This window comes from Archocentrus centrarchus, chromosome 4, assembly GCF_007364275.1.
Source record: "Archocentrus centrarchus isolate MPI-CPG fArcCen1 chromosome 4, fArcCen1, whole genome shotgun sequence".
NCBI lineage: Eukaryota > Metazoa > Chordata > Actinopteri > Cichliformes > Cichlidae > Archocentrus > Archocentrus centrarchus.
The window spans coordinates 14,259,716-14,281,133 of NC_044349.1; the positions used below are offsets into that span (position 1 = coordinate 14,259,716).

Below are 21,418 nucleotides of genomic sequence, written 5' to 3' on the forward strand. Positions count from 1 at the left end.
CGAGACAGGAAGTTTAAAAGGATTTCCTGATTTTGAGAAAACACATCATCTGTTTGTCATCAGTGTGTTGTCTCCCACACATACCCGCACGTACAACTTTAAAAACTGAAATACGTATGTCAGAAATTATGCAACTTTTCGTTATAATTTCCTTCTAAATTTAAGGGCCCATGATGCACATTACATGAGTGTTTGCATACTACTCTTTCGTGTTGCCCAAATAAAGAGATTCATCTGAAATATTTTTTTTAATGAAGTTAAAAAACAAAAATACTCTCAGTAAAAATGGCTGAACTTAATACATTTTGGGTACCACAGAGCAGTCCAAATGTTTCTCTTGTGCACCAGAAAATAAAATATTCAATGCAATAAAATATATTGAGCACATTTTTGCTTACTAGAGGATGTTGGGCAAGTTTGTTTTCCTCTATCATCAACCTGTATTATTGTATTCTAATGACCCCCTGCTCTTCTCTTCTTTCAAACACACTAGCAGGGAACATTTAGCAGAATTGCAAATATTTTGTTCATTCATCCAATACTATGATATTGCAGGGTGCATTTGGCATTGACCTATTCCAGTGGAGCACAGACTATTCTTTGCATTATTTTCCAGTGAGAAGAATCAGATCCACACTGGCCTCCAGCACTGCACCATAACCAATGTCTCTTCAAAAGTGAAAGTACAAATTCAATTTAATGAAACTCAGACACATCAGACAAAAATGCTTAAATTCCTGTTAATTAATTACACTTAAAACTCATCTTTTGACTCAACAATTGACTGTAAAACTTGACATCCTGTCTATAATTCATTATCAGAGTAATATCATGATTCATGCAGCTCCGCAGAAAGAAATCAACTGATCTGACATTACAGGAAAAGAGAAACAGCTGACAGCTGTGGTTTCCTTGTTCAGCACTTCGGTTTTAAGCAGTTTCCTGTTATAGCTGTAAGAAAACCACCTGGTCACAACAGCAAACATTTCAGTGTTTGAGGTAATTCTTGTAATTTCTTAACCTCTGACATATTAAATTTTCTTTTTTCATTACTTTTATCTATAGCCTTCCCGTTGTGTTCGAGTCAAATCTGACCGATTTACAACTTAAAACACTCATAAATATTGTGTTTTACATCTGATTGCCTCAAGACCTTATGATATCCTCCACACTATGCACTTGAACATATAAAAGTGAGTGTTTCATTTTGAGTGTTTTAATCAACCTTGTTACACCTGTGGTGTTCCTGGTCAAAAGTGACTGCCATAGGAAATGAATGGGTATCCAGAATATATTCATCCACACCACCCCAACTCACTCACTCACTCACTCACTCACTCACTCACTCATTTCAGACTGAACAATGTTTTTTGCAGGTACACATCTCTTTCCCGTGCTTATGTGCCGATCCTCCCACGTGAATCAACTGTCTGATGAAACAATGTATCATATCTTCACACAGACTAGACAAGTGTCTGTTATGTGAACCCATCTCTGTCCCATGCTTTTGTGCCTATCCCCCACCTGATCCACACCTTCCAGACTAATCAATGTATCATCTTCACACAGACCCCATATATATAGCTTGATGTTTGCCTTGCACTCCTTTTACTCTGAGCACAATGAGTAGGCGACTGACCAAGCAGTTCTCTGTCGAAGAGGTTCTGATCCAGGTTTTTGGACATGATGAAGAGGGCACTGAAACTGAACCAGAGATAGAGGAGGATGTCTCAGAAGTGGAAGACAACACAGATTTTGAACCAGACTTTGAGGAGACTGACCAGTCAACAGATGGAGAGGGAGAGGCACCGGAAGAACAGGCACCTGAGGAGACAATTCAGTCCAAGAGTGGACACTTGCTCTGGTCTTCATCCCCCCAGGACAGAGGAAGTAGAGCGAGAGTGGAAAACATCATAAAGATGACGCCAGGGCCAACACAGTATGTGACATTTCGTGTGGATGACATCAAGTCCAGCTTCCAACTCTTTTTGCCAGAGTCCATTGAGGGAGTTATACTGGAGATGACAAACCTGGATGGATAGCGTGTGACCTCCAAGCCTACATACAGTAGGTGTGTTGATTTTAGCAGGAGTATATCGCTCAAACAGTGAGGCTACAAAAAGTCTGTGGGATGCAGGCTTATATTCCAGGCAACTATGTCCTTACAACAGTTTCATGCCCTTTCAAGAACTATTTGATTTGATAACAGAGATACACATACTGACAAACTGGCTGCCATCAGGAAAATTTGGGACAGGTGGGTGGCGCGCCTACCACTTACGTACAAGCCAGGCCCCAACATGATAGTTTATGAGCGCCTGGTTCCTTTCAGAGGTCCTTCAAGGTGTACATTCCAAGCAAACCAGGGAAATATGGAATAAAGATCTGGGCAGCATGTTACGCCATGAGTAGCTATGCCTAGAATATGCAGGTATACATGGGGAAACCCAGTACTGTAAGATGCTTCCAGTGTTCATACGGACAAGCTGATTTTTACTGTGTGAGAGCTGGTAGGTTTTGTATGGGGTCATGAGCAGTGGGCAGGCAGGTGAGTTGCTTCTAGTAAGTGTCTATTCTTATTAACAGGAATCCACAGGGAGAGGTCTGATTAACATTACTAGGTACAATGATCTGGTGGAGACTGATGAACAGCTTGGCCCTTAAATCCTCAGCAGGAGATGAGAAATCCTGCCACACATTGTCGGAAGGGAGCGAGGAACAGGCAGAACTACCAAACCAAGAAAAAATGACAATCCAAACTAACAGACTGGCGTTAACATCCACCATAATGCTAGCATGACTAAAAACTGACAGATATGAGGATGATTTTTGAGGCTAAAATGTTCTGTATTAGCTAAGGTTTCATTGGTTTGGAAAAACTGTTGCTCTTTGTGCTGTAATGGAAAATCTCAAATTTTTCTGTTGCACCACTGAGGACTGCAAAATATATATGCAAAACATATATTTGAGGGATTGTTGAGGGTTTAAAATGTGACCTGCCAGCTAAACACTGGAAGGTCAGGTCAGTCTATCAGTTTAATTTGACCTTGAATGAAACAAATATTTTTTCATGAATTGGATTGTTGTGTTTTATGGTTGTACAACAGAGCAAATCAAGCCCGATAAGACTCCTTCTTCAGTTTGATGGCTCCCTTCACCTTCGATGACCTCCATCTGGTTCAGATGTTACCACCATGACAGGCACCAACCACCCTGCAGCCACAGCTCTGAGCAGCAGCCTCAACAATGGAGGTGTGGAACATGGTCCATTCAGACTCAATGTGATCAGCCTCCCTCGGAATGCTGTCGAAGTTCTGCTGGAGGTGGGAGTTGAAGATCTCGCGGACTGGGGCCTCTGCCAGGCATTCCCAACGCACCCTCACAACACGTTTAGGCGCACCAGATATATCCAGCGTCCTCCCCCACCACCTGATCCAACTCACCACCAGGTGGTGATCACTTGACAGCTCAGCTCTTCTCTTCTCCCGAGTGTGCAGAACATACGGCCAGAGATCTGGTGATACGATCATCGACCTGTGACTTAGGGTGTCCTGGTGCCACGTGCCCTTATGGACATATGTTCATCTCTTCGGGCTGCACCCAGCCGGGCACCATGGGCTACTGCCCAGCCACCAGACGCTGTCCCTCGAGCTCTCCCTCTACCAGGCCTGGCTCCAGGGTGGGGCCCCGGTAACCCTGTCCCGGGCAGGGTAAACAGTTCCCTTGTTGGCATTTCCATAGGGGTCTTCTGAACCGCTCTTTGTCTGGCCCCTCACCCAGGACCAATTTGCTATGGGAGACCCTACCAGGGGGACAAGCCCCCAGACAACATAGCTCCTGGGATCACTGGGACACACAAACCCCTCCACCATGATAAGGTGGCGATTCACAGAGGAGCCACCACAGATTGATGCACATATTCCATTTTGCACTGATTTTATTGTACATTGAATGCCCTTTGTGACACAACCTTCCCATTTTCATGAGTTTGGGACTGGGTTTAGGATCGCATGGGGGGCTGGAGCCTATTCCAGATGTCATAGGGTGAGAGGCAAGGTATTACCTGGACAGGTCACTAAAGAGAGACAAAAAGAGACAGACAATCATTCACACTCACATCCACACCTATGGGCAATTTAAACTCACCAATTAACCTAACCCCAATAAGTGTATGTCTTTGGACTGTGGGATGAAACCAGAATGCCTGGAGAAAACTCACACAAACACAGGGAGAACATGCAAACTCGACACAGAAAGGTCCAGGCCAAGGTATATTCAAACCCAGGACCAGGCAACAGTGCTAACCACCACGCCACTGTGCCGCCCTACAGGCAACATACTAAACATATTTGCAGTTGCAACAATAACTTTATCATAATCAATAGTCCCCTGGTACTCAGTCTGTCCAGTCAGCACAGTGTTTTCTGTGGTGAATATTCAGTAATGTGGATCTTAGGTGTGAGGGCTTTATTCTGTTTTATGCTAAACATGATCTCAAGTACAGTTAGTGTATTAACAGATGTTCATATATATAATTATGTTATATATTTTGAAATAATTTCTTATACATTTTGTGTGGTAGTATTTTGACTATGAAAAACTTGCAGACACTTTTATTTAGATAACATTGCAGCACTCTGACGTTTTTTCAATATCAACTTTCATAAGGCTACACCCTAGTAACACATTTGATGATCATGTTCCACTATTGTCTGTTGTATTAACACTCTTGCAGACATTGCGACTATCAAGTTTATATCTTATGCTAACAACATCTCTGTCTGTCTGTTTCTTTGTCTCCAACTCCTCTTACACAATCTGGAGTTAAGCAACCAAAACTGGCACAAAGGTCCATCTCAGGCCCCTGAAGGTTCTTATCTATACCAGATATTATGATGTTATCATGTTGCCATCTACACCAACCACCTGGCAACTGGATGAAATGATCCATTTATAGCATTTATGCACCTATAATACCATATGAAAGCATCATATTTTAATTTCATGGGAATAACATCTAATTTATTATTATTAAGTAATATTAAGAGATGTATGTTTCAAAATTATCAAAAACAAGTGTTGTTCATCAGCTCCATTCTATCATCCAAATATGGTCACATTTGGCTTCATTTTACTTATTTTTTTGTAACTCTGCTACTTCTGTGCATAGACCATGTCTGTTACAGAAATGTAGATATATACACATTTTAAGATATGGTTGTACTCAGGGGCATGGTGGCCATTGGGAGGTTTCCCGAATGGCCAGTTGTTTCCAGGCCAAACCGGTCAGTGATCAGAAATTTTTTTTTACCCAATTAAGCACACCAGCTCTCGCGCTACAGCTCTCACGGCCACAAGTGCAGACAATGAAGGTCGGTCGCGAACGTTTCAGCTCTAAGAGCTGATGGTTATGGTTTATGGTTTGTCCATTGTATGATCAGATAAGAGGCCTCTTCAAACCAAGCTCCCGGGCTGAATTTCAACCCCAGCCCACCCCTGGTTGTACTTCACAGTATTTGTCTTCAGGATTAGATAAGATAAGATAAGATAGTGTTTATTCATCACATGCACAGTTATACACAGTACAATGCACAGTGAAATGTATTTTGTACCTCAACCATATATACACACACATATAAATAAGAAGAATAAAAATAAAAATAAGTAATTCACACTATACACTATACTCTATATACTATACACTATACACACTTTTACGTGGAATTATAGATTATAAATTATAATATTTATATTGTGCAATGATAGTCCAGTTAGGGCTCAGAGTTGAGCAGACGGATGGCTTGTGGGTAAAAACTCTTCTTCAACCTTTCAGTCTTAGCCCTCAGGCAGCGGTAACGCCGGCCTGATGGGAGCAGGGAGAAGAGAGAGTGTCCGGGGTGGCTGGGCTGTTTTAGGATCTTCATGGCCCTCAGCCTGCACTGCTTGGTGTAAATGTCCTGCAGGTTGGGGAGGGTGGTTCTGATGGTCCGTTCAGCTGAACAAACCACCCTTTTTAGGGCCATGAAGTCCTGCTTGGTGCAGTTTCCCATCCAGGTGGTGATGCTCCCACGCATGATGCTCTCGATGGTGCAGGTGTAAAAGTTCCTGAGCACCTTGAGTGGGAGCTTGAAGTCTCTCAGCCGCCTGAGGAGGTAGAGACGCTGTCTGGCCTTCTTCACAGTGATGTTTATGTGATGAGTCCAGGACAGGTCCTGTGAGATGGTCACTCCCAGGTATTTGAAAGTGTCCACTCTTTCCACCTCAGCACTAGGCAATTATACAATTATTCCATTGCTAGGAAAAAGGAAAATTCCATCTATATCAAATATTTTGGCACCCACTCTAATCATTTTTTTAATATTTGAATATTGTGACGTTTACAGTATCAGTTTTACATTACATCGTTTGACATGCTGAAGTCAAGTGTATATAGGGACAATATCAAAAGTTTAATGTCAGATAAATAACTGTATGAATGCACTTAAAGCAATGGGAAGTAGTCCAGAATACAAAATCACATTTTTCCCAGCATGTGCATTTTTGTCAGATGCATGTTTTTGACATATAGATGAACCATAACACATATAAATGTGTGACCACTGTGATAGAAAGTTTTTAAGATTTTGACCTTCTCTGTAATTTGTTACTCTGTTCTTATGGTTAGACAGAAGGCTCCATAGTATCATGTTATTGTCTTTGTATAAACCTCTGTTACGAGATATACTCATCTGTACAAGTTATTCTTTTCACGTTCTGTATTCTGTGACCATGAGGGTCAGATAACTGGTTCCTATAAATGACTCTATACTTGTTATTATTCTTATTCAAATACAATGCAGAGCGCTGTTGTACTCTGTACTGTCATTTGATCGCTTTGCAAAGGCAAATTAAAACCTCACAAAGACAACCTGTTTGTGTAGATCGATTTATTTCAGATATTATCCATAACACCATAATGAAATTTTACTCAGGAAATCCACTTTTACTTATATGGGTATATATTCAATTGAACAAACTCTTGTATACCACTTTGTCATTATACACTTAATGGGGGTGGACAGTGTCAGACTGGTGAGTGTAGTATCATCCATTTTTAGACAATAGATGGTTGATATGGTCCCTTAATCTTACATAGATGTGACCCCATATTGCTGTATGTAAACATGTTTACCTTCTATTTATGTATATGAACAACATCTACCACCCATATATTTTTAGTATACTGTAGAAGGGGCATGTACTAGTATATTAAATACTTAATTGTGTGCATTCTTCCTTGTGCCCACAGTTTGGGCATGCTGAAGTCTCCTCCCAGTCTTGAACCAGGGATCTCTTGTGTGTCAGCCAAAATGATTCAAATTGCTCTTCTCTTAACTAAAGTTTTGTGCTTCAGCCAGTAACAGGGGTACATTTGCAAGACCACCAAAAGCAAATGACAATCACAGCCAAGGCTATTATGATTTTAAGTACTACAAGGGTTTAAGGGTAGCACTGTCCATTGTTAAACAGATTGTATGTTAGATATTTATCATCAACACTGGGTATTGCTTTTGATTGGAAAGAGTAAGGTTGTTACCTTGTATAATGTGTCATTTTTACCCTTACTGCTGCTCGCTCAACAGTCTGCTAATAATATGTCTAAAAGTGTTTGATTTGTGCCATTTAACCTGCAAGAGTTTCTGTGGGATTATGTCCCACTTTAAAAAGATATTCCTGATGAATGAAAACAGTTCTGTAGAAAATCAAACAGTGATGAATAATGGCTCTCATTGATGAAGGGCTCAAAAAGCAAATATGCAAACAGTATCATATAGCTGTATAATGTTGGACTTTGACAGCTGGAGCCAGTACAGTCTAAAAAGCCCATTCACACTCCCATGTTATCACATACCGAGACAATGTCAGTATACTGGCACATTTTCAGAAATAGAAACCATGAGACCACATTCAAAACTGCTCTGCTGCATGCAACATGCTTAAGTGCCTAAAAAGGAAAAGAGAAAGTTAGTTAGTTTTTTTCCTAAAGCTAACATAGTTTTGGTGTACAAATAAAACCAAATAAGGAAAAGTGAAAAATTTAAGTTTTAAAATTAAATTTTTAAAATAGCAGCCTCAGAGAACAATCACTTTGTCTCACTTTCAGTTTGTCTGCTGGAAGTGTACCTGCAGAAACGGACACTATGGGAACACCCTGCACTGAAATAAAATGAGAATGTGCCAGTATGTTATGAGGAGTGAGGATGCTTCTGGAGTTACTGGAGCATGGGTTCAAGGGCGCGAGCAGTGCGTATAACTAATTGGAGCATCCATGTCATAGACCACAACTAATCTGCTATGAAAATTAACATCAACCTTCAAATCCATATCTCTGGTCTTTAGTAACCTGCAAGTGTTCTAAACTCTGTGCAATACATTTGTTTGTTTTAATCTTATACTGTTTATTGAAGGAAATCAGCTTCAGATTTACTGCCGTGGCAAACTAGAGATTAGACAAGGAGCTGTGGTTCTGTTTAAATAGTAGACTTTGGATATGATAACTGGATTTTCTGAGTCACTTTGCTGGATTACTGAACTTCTAAATCAGGTACTTAACCATTCTTTCCTTTGTGGTCACCCACCGTAAGTTTACAACTATGTACCCTACCTGACCCTCTCACCCTACACACCTGAGCACTAACTTGCATGGAGCTTCTCATGACGTCACACACTTACGCACGTGCTGCAGAGAAGGTGTTTGCAGCTGCAGAGGAGTTAAGAAGGCAGACAGCACATTCCTTCTTCGATGACTGGAAGCAGCTGAACCGCATGGAGTTACAGTGGTGAGTGTTTTGATTTTGATTTTTTAATCACATTTTCCAATAAAAAAAAAAAAAAAGCTGATTTATTTTAAGCCACAAGTATTTTTGAGTTTCGCTTAAAAAGATTCTCAGCAATTTGCTGCTAATGGACACACACACACATACACACACACACAAAATGTGTAAATTCCCCAGGTCCACACTTTTTCTATTTTTTAAAGTCAACCTTCAACCTTTTGTTGCTAAAATTCATTAAAGACTACTTTTTAAATAGGTGCATTTTTGGAGTTAAAAGAAAAACTAAAGAAATCACTCAAGACTAAAAGGAAAGGAGAGAGGAAATATTTGGGCTGTGGAAAAATTAACCCTAAAGGACCATACTGAGCCAATGTTTATGACTACTTCCTTATAACTAGACACTCATCATTTGTCACAAGGCAATTTAAGCATCTTTATGATCCAATTAATCTATCAGCATATTTGCCTGGGAAAAGTTTGAGGAAAAGTTCTAGTCTAGGCAAACCAGTTCATGCATATGCATGTCCCACTTTAAGAAAAAGATGTTGTTTGCTTTAAATACTGATGAAGATTGATTGTGGTTAAAATCAAATATTGATCAGATTTGTTTAACAGCATTTCTTTCATGTGGTTATTGGTTGGAGATGATTGGGTATTCTTTTCATACCCCTTGCTCTAGATTAAGTTGCAATAGTATAAGGACATAGTGTTGCTGGCTTTTCATTGTGACACAGAACAACATGGTTTAAAGGTGACTTTTAACCTGCCTACAGTTAATTATCATCCCTTACAAAAATCCACCATGATTAATCATAGTGGATTTTTCCTTACGTAAATCCACTATGATTAATCATAGTGGATTTACGTAAGGGATATCATTTTTTCAGGGTCTGTGAAATATCTTTTTTTTTCTGCAAAAATCTATTGTTTTACCATTTTTTTTTGTGACTCTTACCCACATTCAGGTAAATTTGGCATGTTGTCGTCTTTTTTCTGCAACAGCTGCTTTGTGAAGGAAAATTAAATCTTTCCTGTGAAGTTTTTAACAAAGTAAAGGTTTGGTAGCAGCATTGTTGAGCATATTTTTTACATGATGGCATCAAGACAAAGTTTTATTGAGTCCTGTGAAACATAATGATGCTTTAACAAAAGCAGGGATGTTGTTGCATTGTAAACGGTGTGAAAACTTAGATGGTTCAAATGAATTAATACATCAGTCTGAGCGCACTAAACTGCATTTGTTAAGTCTGAGCCATCGGTGGAGCAATGTTTTCTTTGTGGGTTCCTATTTTATTTCACATGTTTATGTACAGTATGAGGGTGATACTTTAACCACTCACCTGCCTTTTTCATCCTCTTTCAGTGAAAGACAGTTTGTGGTAACACATGACATAGCAATGCCCCAGCAAATGCAGTACAGGGGTCTGTATGTTAGTGCACACCAATGTAATCAAAAATATTATCTTTAGTTGACTTTAAGAATTCTCACAATGTTTCTATGAAAATCAAATAAAAAGTGAACTTCCCACAATAAGTAAAAGTTGCATAATTCTTTTATATTTCAAAGGAATAAAATTATAAATATTTGAAATTGTTTCATTTTTTTCCACCACAGACTGTCACCTACTGTTCAAGTGTTCACACCTCTGAATGTCCTATACATTATCAGCAACACAGTAAATGCCTTGTGTCATCTGCAGTTGTGTGGTTGCTAATTGAATGTAATTCACTCTGACAGATCTGCCAAATATCTTGATTGAGGAAAAATCTAGAAGGCTGAGATCATCAAACTCAGTAATGGAAAACCAGTCTGCTAGTGAGCCATCCAGACCAGGTTTTGTCCTGGCTGACTATGTGGTCTTTGCTGCCATGTTGTTGGTTTCTATGGCGATAGGACTTTTCCAGGGCCTGAAGAGGAGGCCAATGGATGCCACTGCTGATGACTTCTTCACTGGGGGCCGAAGCATGCCAGTGATTCCTGTCGGGCTGTCGCTGTGTGCCAGTTTTATGTCAGCAGTCCAGGTTCTTGGTGTTCCTGCTGAAGGTTTTCGCTACGGCTTTAAATTCGTCTACATGTGCCTCGGGCAAAGCATCAACTCCCTCCTGACAGCTTACCTGTTCCTGCCAGTTTTCTTTCGACTGGGTATCACCAGCACCAATCAGGTCCTAATGACCTCCCAGTCATTGCCCCATTTATTTCATGATGGAAACTAGTATTTTTTAATCTTCTGAAATGCTTTAATTAGTTTATGATACACATCATTGTATTTAGATTATACTCTTGTTTACTATTAGTCTGTGAAACCCTTTAGACTCAGATTAATTGCTATTGAAATAACCCTGGCATGTCACACGTCTACATCATTGTAAAATTATAAATGTAGAATATAAATTGAAGCATAAAGCTGTGTTTAATACCTTAAAGTATTGTAAAACTAAAGCTACTGAGAAGTTTATAGATAATTTGTCAGCAAGAGTTGTCAGCTTTCAGATTCACTGGACAAAACAGTGCATTTGCTATTAAAGTAAATTCTTATAGCATAGTGCACATTGTAATAATTTCTTAACAATGTTCTCGTGGGTTTCTGTCAAATGTTGCATTGTTTTTCAAATGTAAATTATATGTTAATCTCTTATTTCCCATTGATGATTGAGTGGTTGTCAGTCTGAGAATAAAATAACAGAAAAGAGTTTGATTTCAAATTTTTAATTAACAAAACACAAAACCTATTTCTAAACAATTCCAGTGAAGTAATAGGATTTGTGTGACCAAGTGTTGAAAGCCACCCTCGGCCTGTAGTTCCATCAAACATGGTGAATATAGGAGGTGAAGACGGATGAGGGGTGTTTGCGGGGAAACTCTGTGATGTTATAACACTGACCATCTGCCTGTCACAGTACCTGAAGATGAGATTTGGCAGAGGGATGCAGCTGCTGGGGAGCGTCCAGTTTCTCACTGCCACGGTAAGACAGTCAGTGTTATGTTCTCTGTTACTCAGTGATGTTGAAGACAAAGAGTAAAGAATTTGGAACGTGAAAAGGTCAATGTCGCATTTCGACATTTTTCAGTTTGAATATCTGCTCATAATCATTCATCTTCAGGCATCTTCGCTAAAAATGTCTTTAGCTCAGTATTTGTCACTTTACTTGCTGTTTACTTGTGTTTCCTTCCTCTCAGCTGCTTTACACTGGGATTGTCATCTATGCACCGGCCTTAATCCTCAATCAAGGTAAGAGAGATCAAAAGATGGCCTTCTCTCATCATGGGAAATTTTCATCCATTTGGCATTTTGTTATACATTCACTAATCTCTGAAATATTTGACGGTCCATCACTTCCCCCCTTAAGCTCCAACTCAGTCATATTTAATGTCAGAAATTTCCTGCATTTCTGGAGAAATAAAACACTGAGTAACATATATGTATTCATGTTACTAGACTCTTTGCTCCTTATCAGTTTGAGAGAGAGGACTAAACTAAACCACTTATTTCTGAGAACAGGATGCATGAAATAAATTTAAGGGAAATGTGAGTTGCAAAAAATTATTATTTAAACAGTGATGGTAAATATTTAACCAGTGATGGTAAATATTTAAACAATGATAGGAGAGCATGACATGGAAACCAGATGCTAATAGCTCTTGCACTAAAGTTTAAGTCGCTTTACAAAAAAGAAATACTAAAAGTACTACAAAAGTAATACTAAGTTTAAAAAAACTTAAAAAATAAACTGTATACTGATTTAATTATATAAAAACAATTATTTAAAAAAAAACTTCTAATGATTATTATTAGTAGCAGTAATAATATTTTCCCCAGTCATTTTTCCCTCATTTACCACAGATTTGTGAATGGTTTTCAACTAAAGCTATCTTTTTAATTCACTGGGGGGTTTTTTTGTAGCTACTGGACTCAATTTATGGACATCCCTTTTTTCTACTGGGTTCATCTGCACCTTGTACACCACGCTGGTAAGAAGACCGTTTTAATATTCTCATCAAACCAGCAAGCATGCCATATTAGGCTGCCACCTGTTTCTGTCCATGTTATCTCCACTCCAACTGATCAGACTGTGGTTCACTATTGTCTCCCAGCTGGACGTGACGCTGAACACTTTAATATACTTAGATTCCATATTTTGTGTTAAGTATAAAATCAATGCATAAAGGTTTTAGATATCACATAAAAAAAAATTATATTTCATTTGATTGATTGATTGATTGATTGATTGATTGATTTTTAAAACTTAGTCCAAAGAGAAAGCTGTCTCACTCTCTGTTTGTGTCTCCTTTGTCATCTGTGAGTAGGGTGGAATGAAAGCTGTGATCTGGACTGATGTATTCCAGATTGTTGTCATGTTGTCGGGCTTTGTGGCCATTTACGTCCAGGGCACAATTCTGGTTGGTGGTCCTGCACAAGTACTGGCGATCGCAAACAACGGATCCCGTATTAATTTTCACGAGTAAAAATATTTTTAATCTTAAATATTTTTATAAGTTTACATTAGTGTGCGATTGTATATAAATACAAATACTACTAGACTGATCAAGTCCTTATGAAGTCTCTGCGTCTGTTTGCGGCATTCATTTACAATAAAAATACTGCATGTTCTTTATTATTCAAAAATGCTTCTAGCTCTCCCCAGCTGGCCATGTGATAAGAGTGGGTTGCAATGTTCTCCACAGTTTTAGCTTTGATCCACGACGGCGGTACACCTTCTGGAGCCTCTCTGTTGGGGGTGCATTGGTTTGGCTGTCCATGTATGGAGTAAACCAAGCACAAGTCCAGCGATATATCTCCTGCCGAACAGAGAGAGCTGCCCAGTGGTGAGTGAAGACCTGCGTGTTTGAGCACTTAATATTACAGACAATGATACAAATTGCACAAACACACTAGTAAAATATCTGTGAAGCCTGGAGGTTTCAGAGGATGTTTCAGTTATCACAAATTAAATAACCAACCACTGAAAATTCATGTGACATACCCAGGAACAAGTTAGTCAATGCAAAGCCTTTTTTTTCTACTCCTGGCTCTGCATGATGTCATTGAGAGGGGACATCCCTAATATGGTCATTTCATGCATACAGATAAAGTAAGAAAAGTGGACCTGTAGTCTAAAAGTTGCCAGTTTGAAGCCAGTTGCTAGTATGCTCTTTTTCACAAGTTTTGTACTTGAATGCTGACAAAAAGGCCTAATATACAACAATGTAACTAAAGTTAAACTCTAATTTGCAACCCAAGTTAGAGCAGGTGACACATTTGAGTGTGTTAATTTAAACAAGCAGTGGAACTGTGCTTCTTTATCTGCAAGTGAACAGAACAAAATTCATGTACCCTTGTGGAAATAGGGACCCAAGAATATATGTTTTAATTTTCAAGGTCAAAGGTCAAGGTCACCAAATATTTTCAACAATTTAAAAAAAATCCCCATCTTTAATAATACTAAAGTAATTAATAAAAAAAAAAATCAATAAAAAAAATCCCTGTCTCATCGTTTTTAAATTCATATCTCAGCTAAGTTTTTTAGAGGATGCTATTACAGCGCATAAACTGAATAAAATATATCTGCCTTTATCTGTTCATGTGGATCAAATTTTTTTATTTTTAAATAAAAATATAAGATCATATTTTGCAGTTTTTAAAAGCCATAAAAAATGAATACCTAGTCTTTGTGATCTATTCCTTTATATGGAGTATGACAACATTGGGGGGAATGTATCCCAGTGTAGGGTTGATAAATAGAAAATTTGGGGTGAGGTATGTGCTCGACTGAGTGTTAAAACTAGAACCTTTTAGTTGTAAATGTGCCCTCCTCTTTTTTTTTGTCCATTTCTTTATTTCTTTGTTGCGACCGTCAGTACTTGTGCTTTATCCCTAATTTCTGACTTCAGAACTCTGGCACACCCTTTAAGTTCCAACTTTGAACTAAATAGCCTCATCTTCTTAAATCCCAGTGACATCTTTGTTTACCTACCAAAGATTCTTCATTTGAATTTACTAAAGAAGGAATTTTTCCTGTTGTAATTTATGCAGAAATTTGATGATATAAGAGCAATGGATTGTATGCCTTCAGGTTTCAAGATCTTTACATATATCAGTTAAGTCACTTGTGTTAGTCTGCTGTGGTCCTTCATTAAACTCATGAATGAGACACACATCACTTACAAATAGTGCTACACTTGAAGACGTGGTTTAAAATAACTTTGATATGAATATTTGGATAGAAGGTGTCTCCCTCAAGACTGTATCATAATTTTCCAAGTACCCAACTATCAGATTATGTGTTTTGAGTTGATATCATTCATGTTTTTTTAAAAGTGAGAGGACTTTTGTTCAGACACAAGTTCTATTTAATAGACAGTTGAAATTATTAGCTGTTATGGAATGTCTGATGGTACACTAAGAGCAGTGTACCATCAGACATTCCATATCAAGTTTATTTTTAATTTTCTTCAATTTTTATGATGACATTTGAATGTACATATTTTTATATCCTGATTTTACTAAAAAAAAAAAAACAGCATGCATAAGCTGTTATTCTAACAATGAATTCACGCACATGAATATCTCCATATATTAGTCAACAATTTTGTAACTTTTCATGTAAAATTATTTCCAAGGCAAAGATAAATATCCAAATTATTTCAAATAATAGAGTTATAATCACAGAACAATCATCAAGGAAATGTTTTTCATTTTTCCCACACCAGGTAGTAGAAAGTGGAATGCTTTTAATTTCAGGGCTCTGTTTGTGAACCAAATGGGTCTGTGCCTCATTGTGAGCAGTGCAGCAGCCTGCGGCATCGTCATGTTTGCTTTTTACAGCAACTGTGATCCACTGAAGGCTGGGAAGATTTCTGCACCTGATCTGGTAATCAGATTACTCTGATTTCATACTGAGCAATAAAAGAGTGTCAGGTCAGTGAATCAGTTTGGAATTTGTTTTGACTGTGTGACATGCAGTCATTTATGCTTAACTAAACTCAATTGTATTATGAAATTAAGCTAATGTTTATTTAATACTTCATTTAGTGTAATATAGCAGTGTATTGTAAATATCCAGATTGAACTGTATGAGAGAAACAAAAGTGAGAGTTTCTTTGTCAGTTCCAACCATGTTTTAGCATTTAAAGTGTGACATGCAATGCTACTTCACCTTTAAGGGTTCATGTGGCCAAGACTGAGCACCACTAATAGCTTTAGTGTGTTTTACAGTTGGTGAGCTTGTAAGTTAAACACTAATACTTACCTTTTTTTTTTTTTTTTAACTCTTTACTCATCTGATGAAGCTTATGCCGTACTTTGTGTTGGAAATATTCGAAAGTCACCCTGGCTTCCCAGGTCTTTTCCTTGCCTGTGCATACAGCGGGACTTTGAGGTATCTCAGTTCGGGTTTCTCTAAACCTAACTTAAAGCAGGCCTTTCCCTTACATAACAGGAAACCAGTGGTGGTATGTAACTAAGAGCATTTACTAAAATAATTTGCTAAAAATACAAGACACTTATTTACATGAGAATGTCACTGCTCTGAATCTTTAGGCTTAATATCGTTCTTTTCAGGCTACTAGATTTAGTTACTGTTTACATTTCAGTTTAAGATGTAACCTTTTGACTTTGCTTGAGAGATTTCTTAGCCTGTGTAATGGTTTTATATAAATGGCTGTTTGAGGTTTAAAAATGGAAAATTCTTCAATATTTAAGTGAACGTCTCAAGGAAACACTGGACTAAACTGTGTATCCTCCAATAGCATATAATATACAAATTATATGTAACATAGTACATTTTAATACATTTATGCACAAGACAGAACCTAACAATGTCATAATAAATTACAGGAGTAACACTTTTATACTTTTATTTGTCCTTAGTGGCTGTGATTGTTAAATTGAAATCTTTTGAATACAGAAATCAAATTATCTGTGAGCTCCTGATATGAGATTAATGTTGATCAAGCCTCTTTTTAACAGTACGGCTTCCACAAGTATCAATGCCATGGCCGCAGTGACGATGGAGGATCTGCTGCACCCCCATCTGCTCCACATGACACAGAAGAAACTGATGCTGGTTTCCAGAGGACTATGTAAGCTGATTACACCACTTCCTGCTGTAATGCTTTATTTTCAGATTGTTAGAATAAGTCATATCCTGCAATAATACAGGTTGAACTTTTTCTCTAAGCATTCCTGTATGGAGCTGGTTGCATCACAGTTGCTGCTCTGTCCTCCTTCCTGGACTGGGGAGTTCTTCAGGTATAGTTGTCTACATATTATTGTATTCATCATCTTTAAAATTTTTTACATGTCACACCTGTGAGTGCCTAATGAATATTGAACTGACAAGTTCTTACTGCAGCTCATTATTCATTTAATAATCAATGATTTTACCAGTGAGTTGTTTTCATACATGAACTCCAGATAATGTTGGGTGACTGAAAGTTGCCGCTTCACACATGTAGCACACAGCAGGAGGTAGTTTGGAAGTTCAGAAACATTTGAAATACTAGAAATACTTTGGTTTGGGTGAAAGAGCTGGCTGATTAGAATGTGCCAGAGGCTGCACACATGACATCTGCTCATTATGAGTAAATGCACACACAACAATTAGTTAGTTGCACTTTCCTTGCATGGAACAATCATTAAGGACTATAGTGCACATGGAAGACATAACACAGAGGTGAAGACTTGACAATAAAATACAATAGAACACCAGGGAGACTGGATAAAATTGAAACACACAAGGCGGTAAATACAAACCAATACTCAAAATGTATACACAACCCAGAGTACAAAAGTAACCAGAACTAAAGACTAAGGATCCAAAATATTAAACAAAAGATACAAAACTCAGAACACTGGATCAAAGACCCACAACCACAACAAGGATTAGTCTGCATGTTAAATTTCTGACCTCCCAGCATCTACTTATACATGAGATTTATGTTGTTTTTTTTTTGTGATGAAGTCTAAGTTGTTTGATTGATGTTCCTAAGAACCATTTATCTTCTCTCTTCAGGGATCATTTACTGTCATGGGTGTGGTCAGTGGCCCATTACTGGGAGTGTTCATTTTGGGAATATTTTTCCCAGCAGCAAACAGGCTGGTGAGTGACTGGTAAATAAACCATCCGGAAACATGTATTCATAGGTAAAAGCCGGAGTACTTAAATAATGGTTTGGATTGCATTCTCTTTAATCAAAATATATCTGGAGAATGTCTCAAACTGAATTGCTTAATATTTTATGGAAAGTTAGAAAATGTAGCAATTATTAACATGAATGTTTGCTATTTTAATATGTGGACATTGCATAAGAAGAGCAGATAAGTTTGTTTTTTTTTATCTATTAAGGAAACCTTGGGCTTTCCATGTTAGTTACACATCCACCTAAATCTTAACTGTTAACACCACTTCCTTATTCAGGGACATTATAAAAAAACATTTCAAATCAGTAACTTTCTGAGCTCTCCCTCCATGGTGAACACTCAGAAAGAAGTTCGCACTTATCACTCTTGACTCAGCATCTTTATATTGTTCAGTTAACCAGACTGGGTTTTGGGTAAATTTATTACAGCACATATAACTCATTTACTTTATCTGTGTTTCAGGGGGCGTATTCAGGGATATTAGCTGGCTTCTGTGTCTCTATGTGGCTAGCGGTAGGTTCAACTCTATATCCACCCAGTGAGGAGACCATGGGTGTCCTGCCCAGCTTAGCAGGTGACTGTAAATCCATTAACATCACCCTGAGCAACAGACCTATCCAGGACCAACATTCTGTCTCCATCCCACTTCGCCCAAATAACGAGGGGTCAGTGAGTTGTCCTGTTTTGCTTCCTATGGGTTTGACTGGTTTATAGACTTTTTATTTATTAGAAGTAGACCAGTGCTTACATTCATAGTTATTGGTAAATAAAAATAGGAAAAGATGATTCATTTCCTAAATCAGTGTTTACCATTTCAAAAAAAAAAAAAAAGAAATTCAGAGGAAAACAATGTCTTTCATAAGAACATAGCTGTTACCCTGTCTTTCCCAAAACTAGGGGCCTGTTGAACTTCTACGCCATGTCCTACCTCTACTTCGGTGCCATGGCAACTAGTTCAGTTGTACTTGTCGGTCTGATAGTGAGCTATGCAACAGGTAAAAACATAAAAATTGCTTATGACACAATAATGAATACAATGAGCTGCTGCTGGGTTGGGGAAACTGCTAATTCACAGTCACACAATTTTCAGAACTTTCATTTGAATACAACACAATTAAACTACACTCAGTTACCAGTACATCAAGTATACAAAGCTACACCAAAGTAATCAAACAGAACTACAATGCAATGAAAACATATCATATTGTGCGTGTTGTTTGTCTCCTAACACAGGCCCAACAAAGAGGGAACATATTAAAGAGGGTTTGTTGTGGTGGGACCTGAAAAAGAAGAAAGTGGAAGATCCGGCAAAACACAGAGTAAGTACTATGTAACTATGCAGCAACCCTAGGACTTTTGTCCCTATGTGATGAGGCATTACATCCAGGTAGAGCAAGTAAAAGGGATGTATGGTTTGAAGGATTGCTCCAGATTTGCTGGCTGCAAATCTTCCCTTCCACCACATCCCATAGATGTTCTATGGGATTGAGATCTGGTGACCATCTAATTTTGTCCAATTTTGGTGAGCCCTTACAAATTGTAGTCTCAGTTTCCTGCTCTCAGCTAATAGGAGAGGCACTCATTGTGGTCATCTGCCGCTGCAGCCCATCTGCTGTAAAGCTCCATGTGTTGTGCTTTGAAAGACACTCTTACTTTCCCCTTCCTATCAGCTCCAAGCAGTCTGGCCATTCTCCTCTGACCTCTGACATCAACAAGGCATTTTCACCCACAGAACTGCCGCTCACTGGATATTTTCTCTTTTTCAGACCATTCTCTGTAAACTCTACAGATGGTCGCGTGGGAAAATCCCCGTAGATCAGCAGTTTCTGAAATACTAAGACCAGCCCATCTGGCATCAACAACAATGCCACGTTCAAGGTCACTTAAATCATTTTTCTTGTTTTTTCTTTCAGGGAGACAAAGTATCAGAAGAACCACAGTTTGTGCCTTTGATGAAGCTGAACAAACCTGAGGCATGAAGTGAAAGGGGAACTATGGGTCGACAGGAATATTAAATTACTGCATAGTTTATAGCTGTTAGAATGCTATTTATCTCACACAGAGCACATACCGGTGGCATATTTTCTCTACCAGAACTAATAACTTTTGGGCTTTTCATTTCCAAAGTTTTGGTCTCTGCATCTTTTGGTTCTAAGTCTGTTTCACATTTGTCATATTTAGGCCTTTATTACTGTGCCAGTGAAGTATAAGCACAGACTACAATCAAAGACTCTCAGAGGTGATGAAAGGCTCTTTCATGGAAACATTCATTCTGGTATGTTCCATATCCCTAACAATGCACACCTGTACTTCAATCAGCATTAACTGATACATGGGCAGGAACACGGAGTCTGATCTGTGTGCACATTACCTGTAATTCAACCCTTGCTTCCTCATTCAGCAGTCAAGCGTTTACTGATATTAGCCTAAAACTTCCCCCTAAGCTTTATTGGCTTACAAGTTATGGCTTTCTATTTAACTGTGCGCTGCAGAAAAAAAATATTTTAAAAAAGCAGCCAAGATCCACTGCATAGTTACACAGAATTAACAGCATTACATCTGCATCAGAGAAGTAAAATGAAAGCCAGCTGAAATGTACGGAAAAATACTTTTCTCACTGTTTGTTACTGTTTGAATCGTTCGATACAAAAACCCTGTCCTTGTAAAAAAAAAAAAAAAAAAAAAAAAAAAATATATATATATATATATATATATATATATATATATATATATATATTAAAAATTCAACACCACAAAAAATTTTTATTTTTTTTTTTTTTTGAGTTTTATAGCTCAGGTTAAATGCAAAGCAAATAAAATATACTCCACATCACAGTGTCTGTGACTGCATTCTTGCCTAAATTCTCTTAGCAGGCCAGGAAACTGTTTTCTTTGAGCAATGAAAAAATGAGTTGTGTCCCTCTGGGCTCTTGTGTGATTATTTAAGGTAATAAGCATACATCAGTAAACTGACCAACACTGTAGGTCTTTTTAGTATATTTTAGTGTATGATGACCCCTGGTGATGAGCTAATGTCACTTCAAAATGCAGGAAAACACAACATACATAAAATCAATGAGAACAACAGTACTTTATAACACATGAAGATCATTTATTGCATTGTTTAAATCAATCTTTCATCCATCATGGCTTTACAAAAGTAAACATCACATTTCGTGACACTCCACTTTTCCAGAATAAGCTGGTAGGAATGACTGCAGTTCAGTCTTTAATGTCGTGAGGTTGTGCTTCCGTGCACGTTTGTCCTAAATCCCTCAAACACCTCCGCGTTGCTGCTGCCGGTGCTGCGTTTCTTTGGCGCGGCGCTTCACCACTCATCCGCGGCCCTGTTCGAGTCCTCGTCGGCTACAGCACAGTCCAGGCGCTCAACACCGGGAATCGCCAGGTCCCTTTCGTTAAGCTTTTCCAGAAACGAGGAAAGGAGTCGTTTATTCAAATGGT

The 21,418-nt window shown here is 38.3% G+C and overlaps 1 protein-coding gene across 1 annotated transcript; it reads left to right on the plus strand.

The window, feature by feature from the left end:
- The first annotated feature begins 10,613 nt into the window (after positions 1-10,613).
- Positions 10,614-20,481, plus strand: slc5a5 (solute carrier family 5 member 5). Its single transcript, XM_030727852.1, has 15 exons — positions 10,614-10,979; positions 11,715-11,780; positions 11,995-12,046; positions 12,719-12,786; positions 13,123-13,277; positions 13,501-13,641; positions 15,557-15,686; positions 16,105-16,193; positions 16,784-16,896; positions 16,995-17,065; positions 17,829-17,915; positions 18,419-18,621; positions 18,854-18,951; positions 19,190-19,275; positions 19,870-20,481. Exons 1-15 carry the CDS (start codon positions 10,614-10,616, stop codon positions 19,933-19,935), a joined length of 1,791 nt encoding a protein of 596 aa, XP_030583712.1. The 3' UTR covers positions 19,936-20,481.
- The last annotated feature ends 937 nt before the right edge of the window (positions 20,482-21,418 follow it).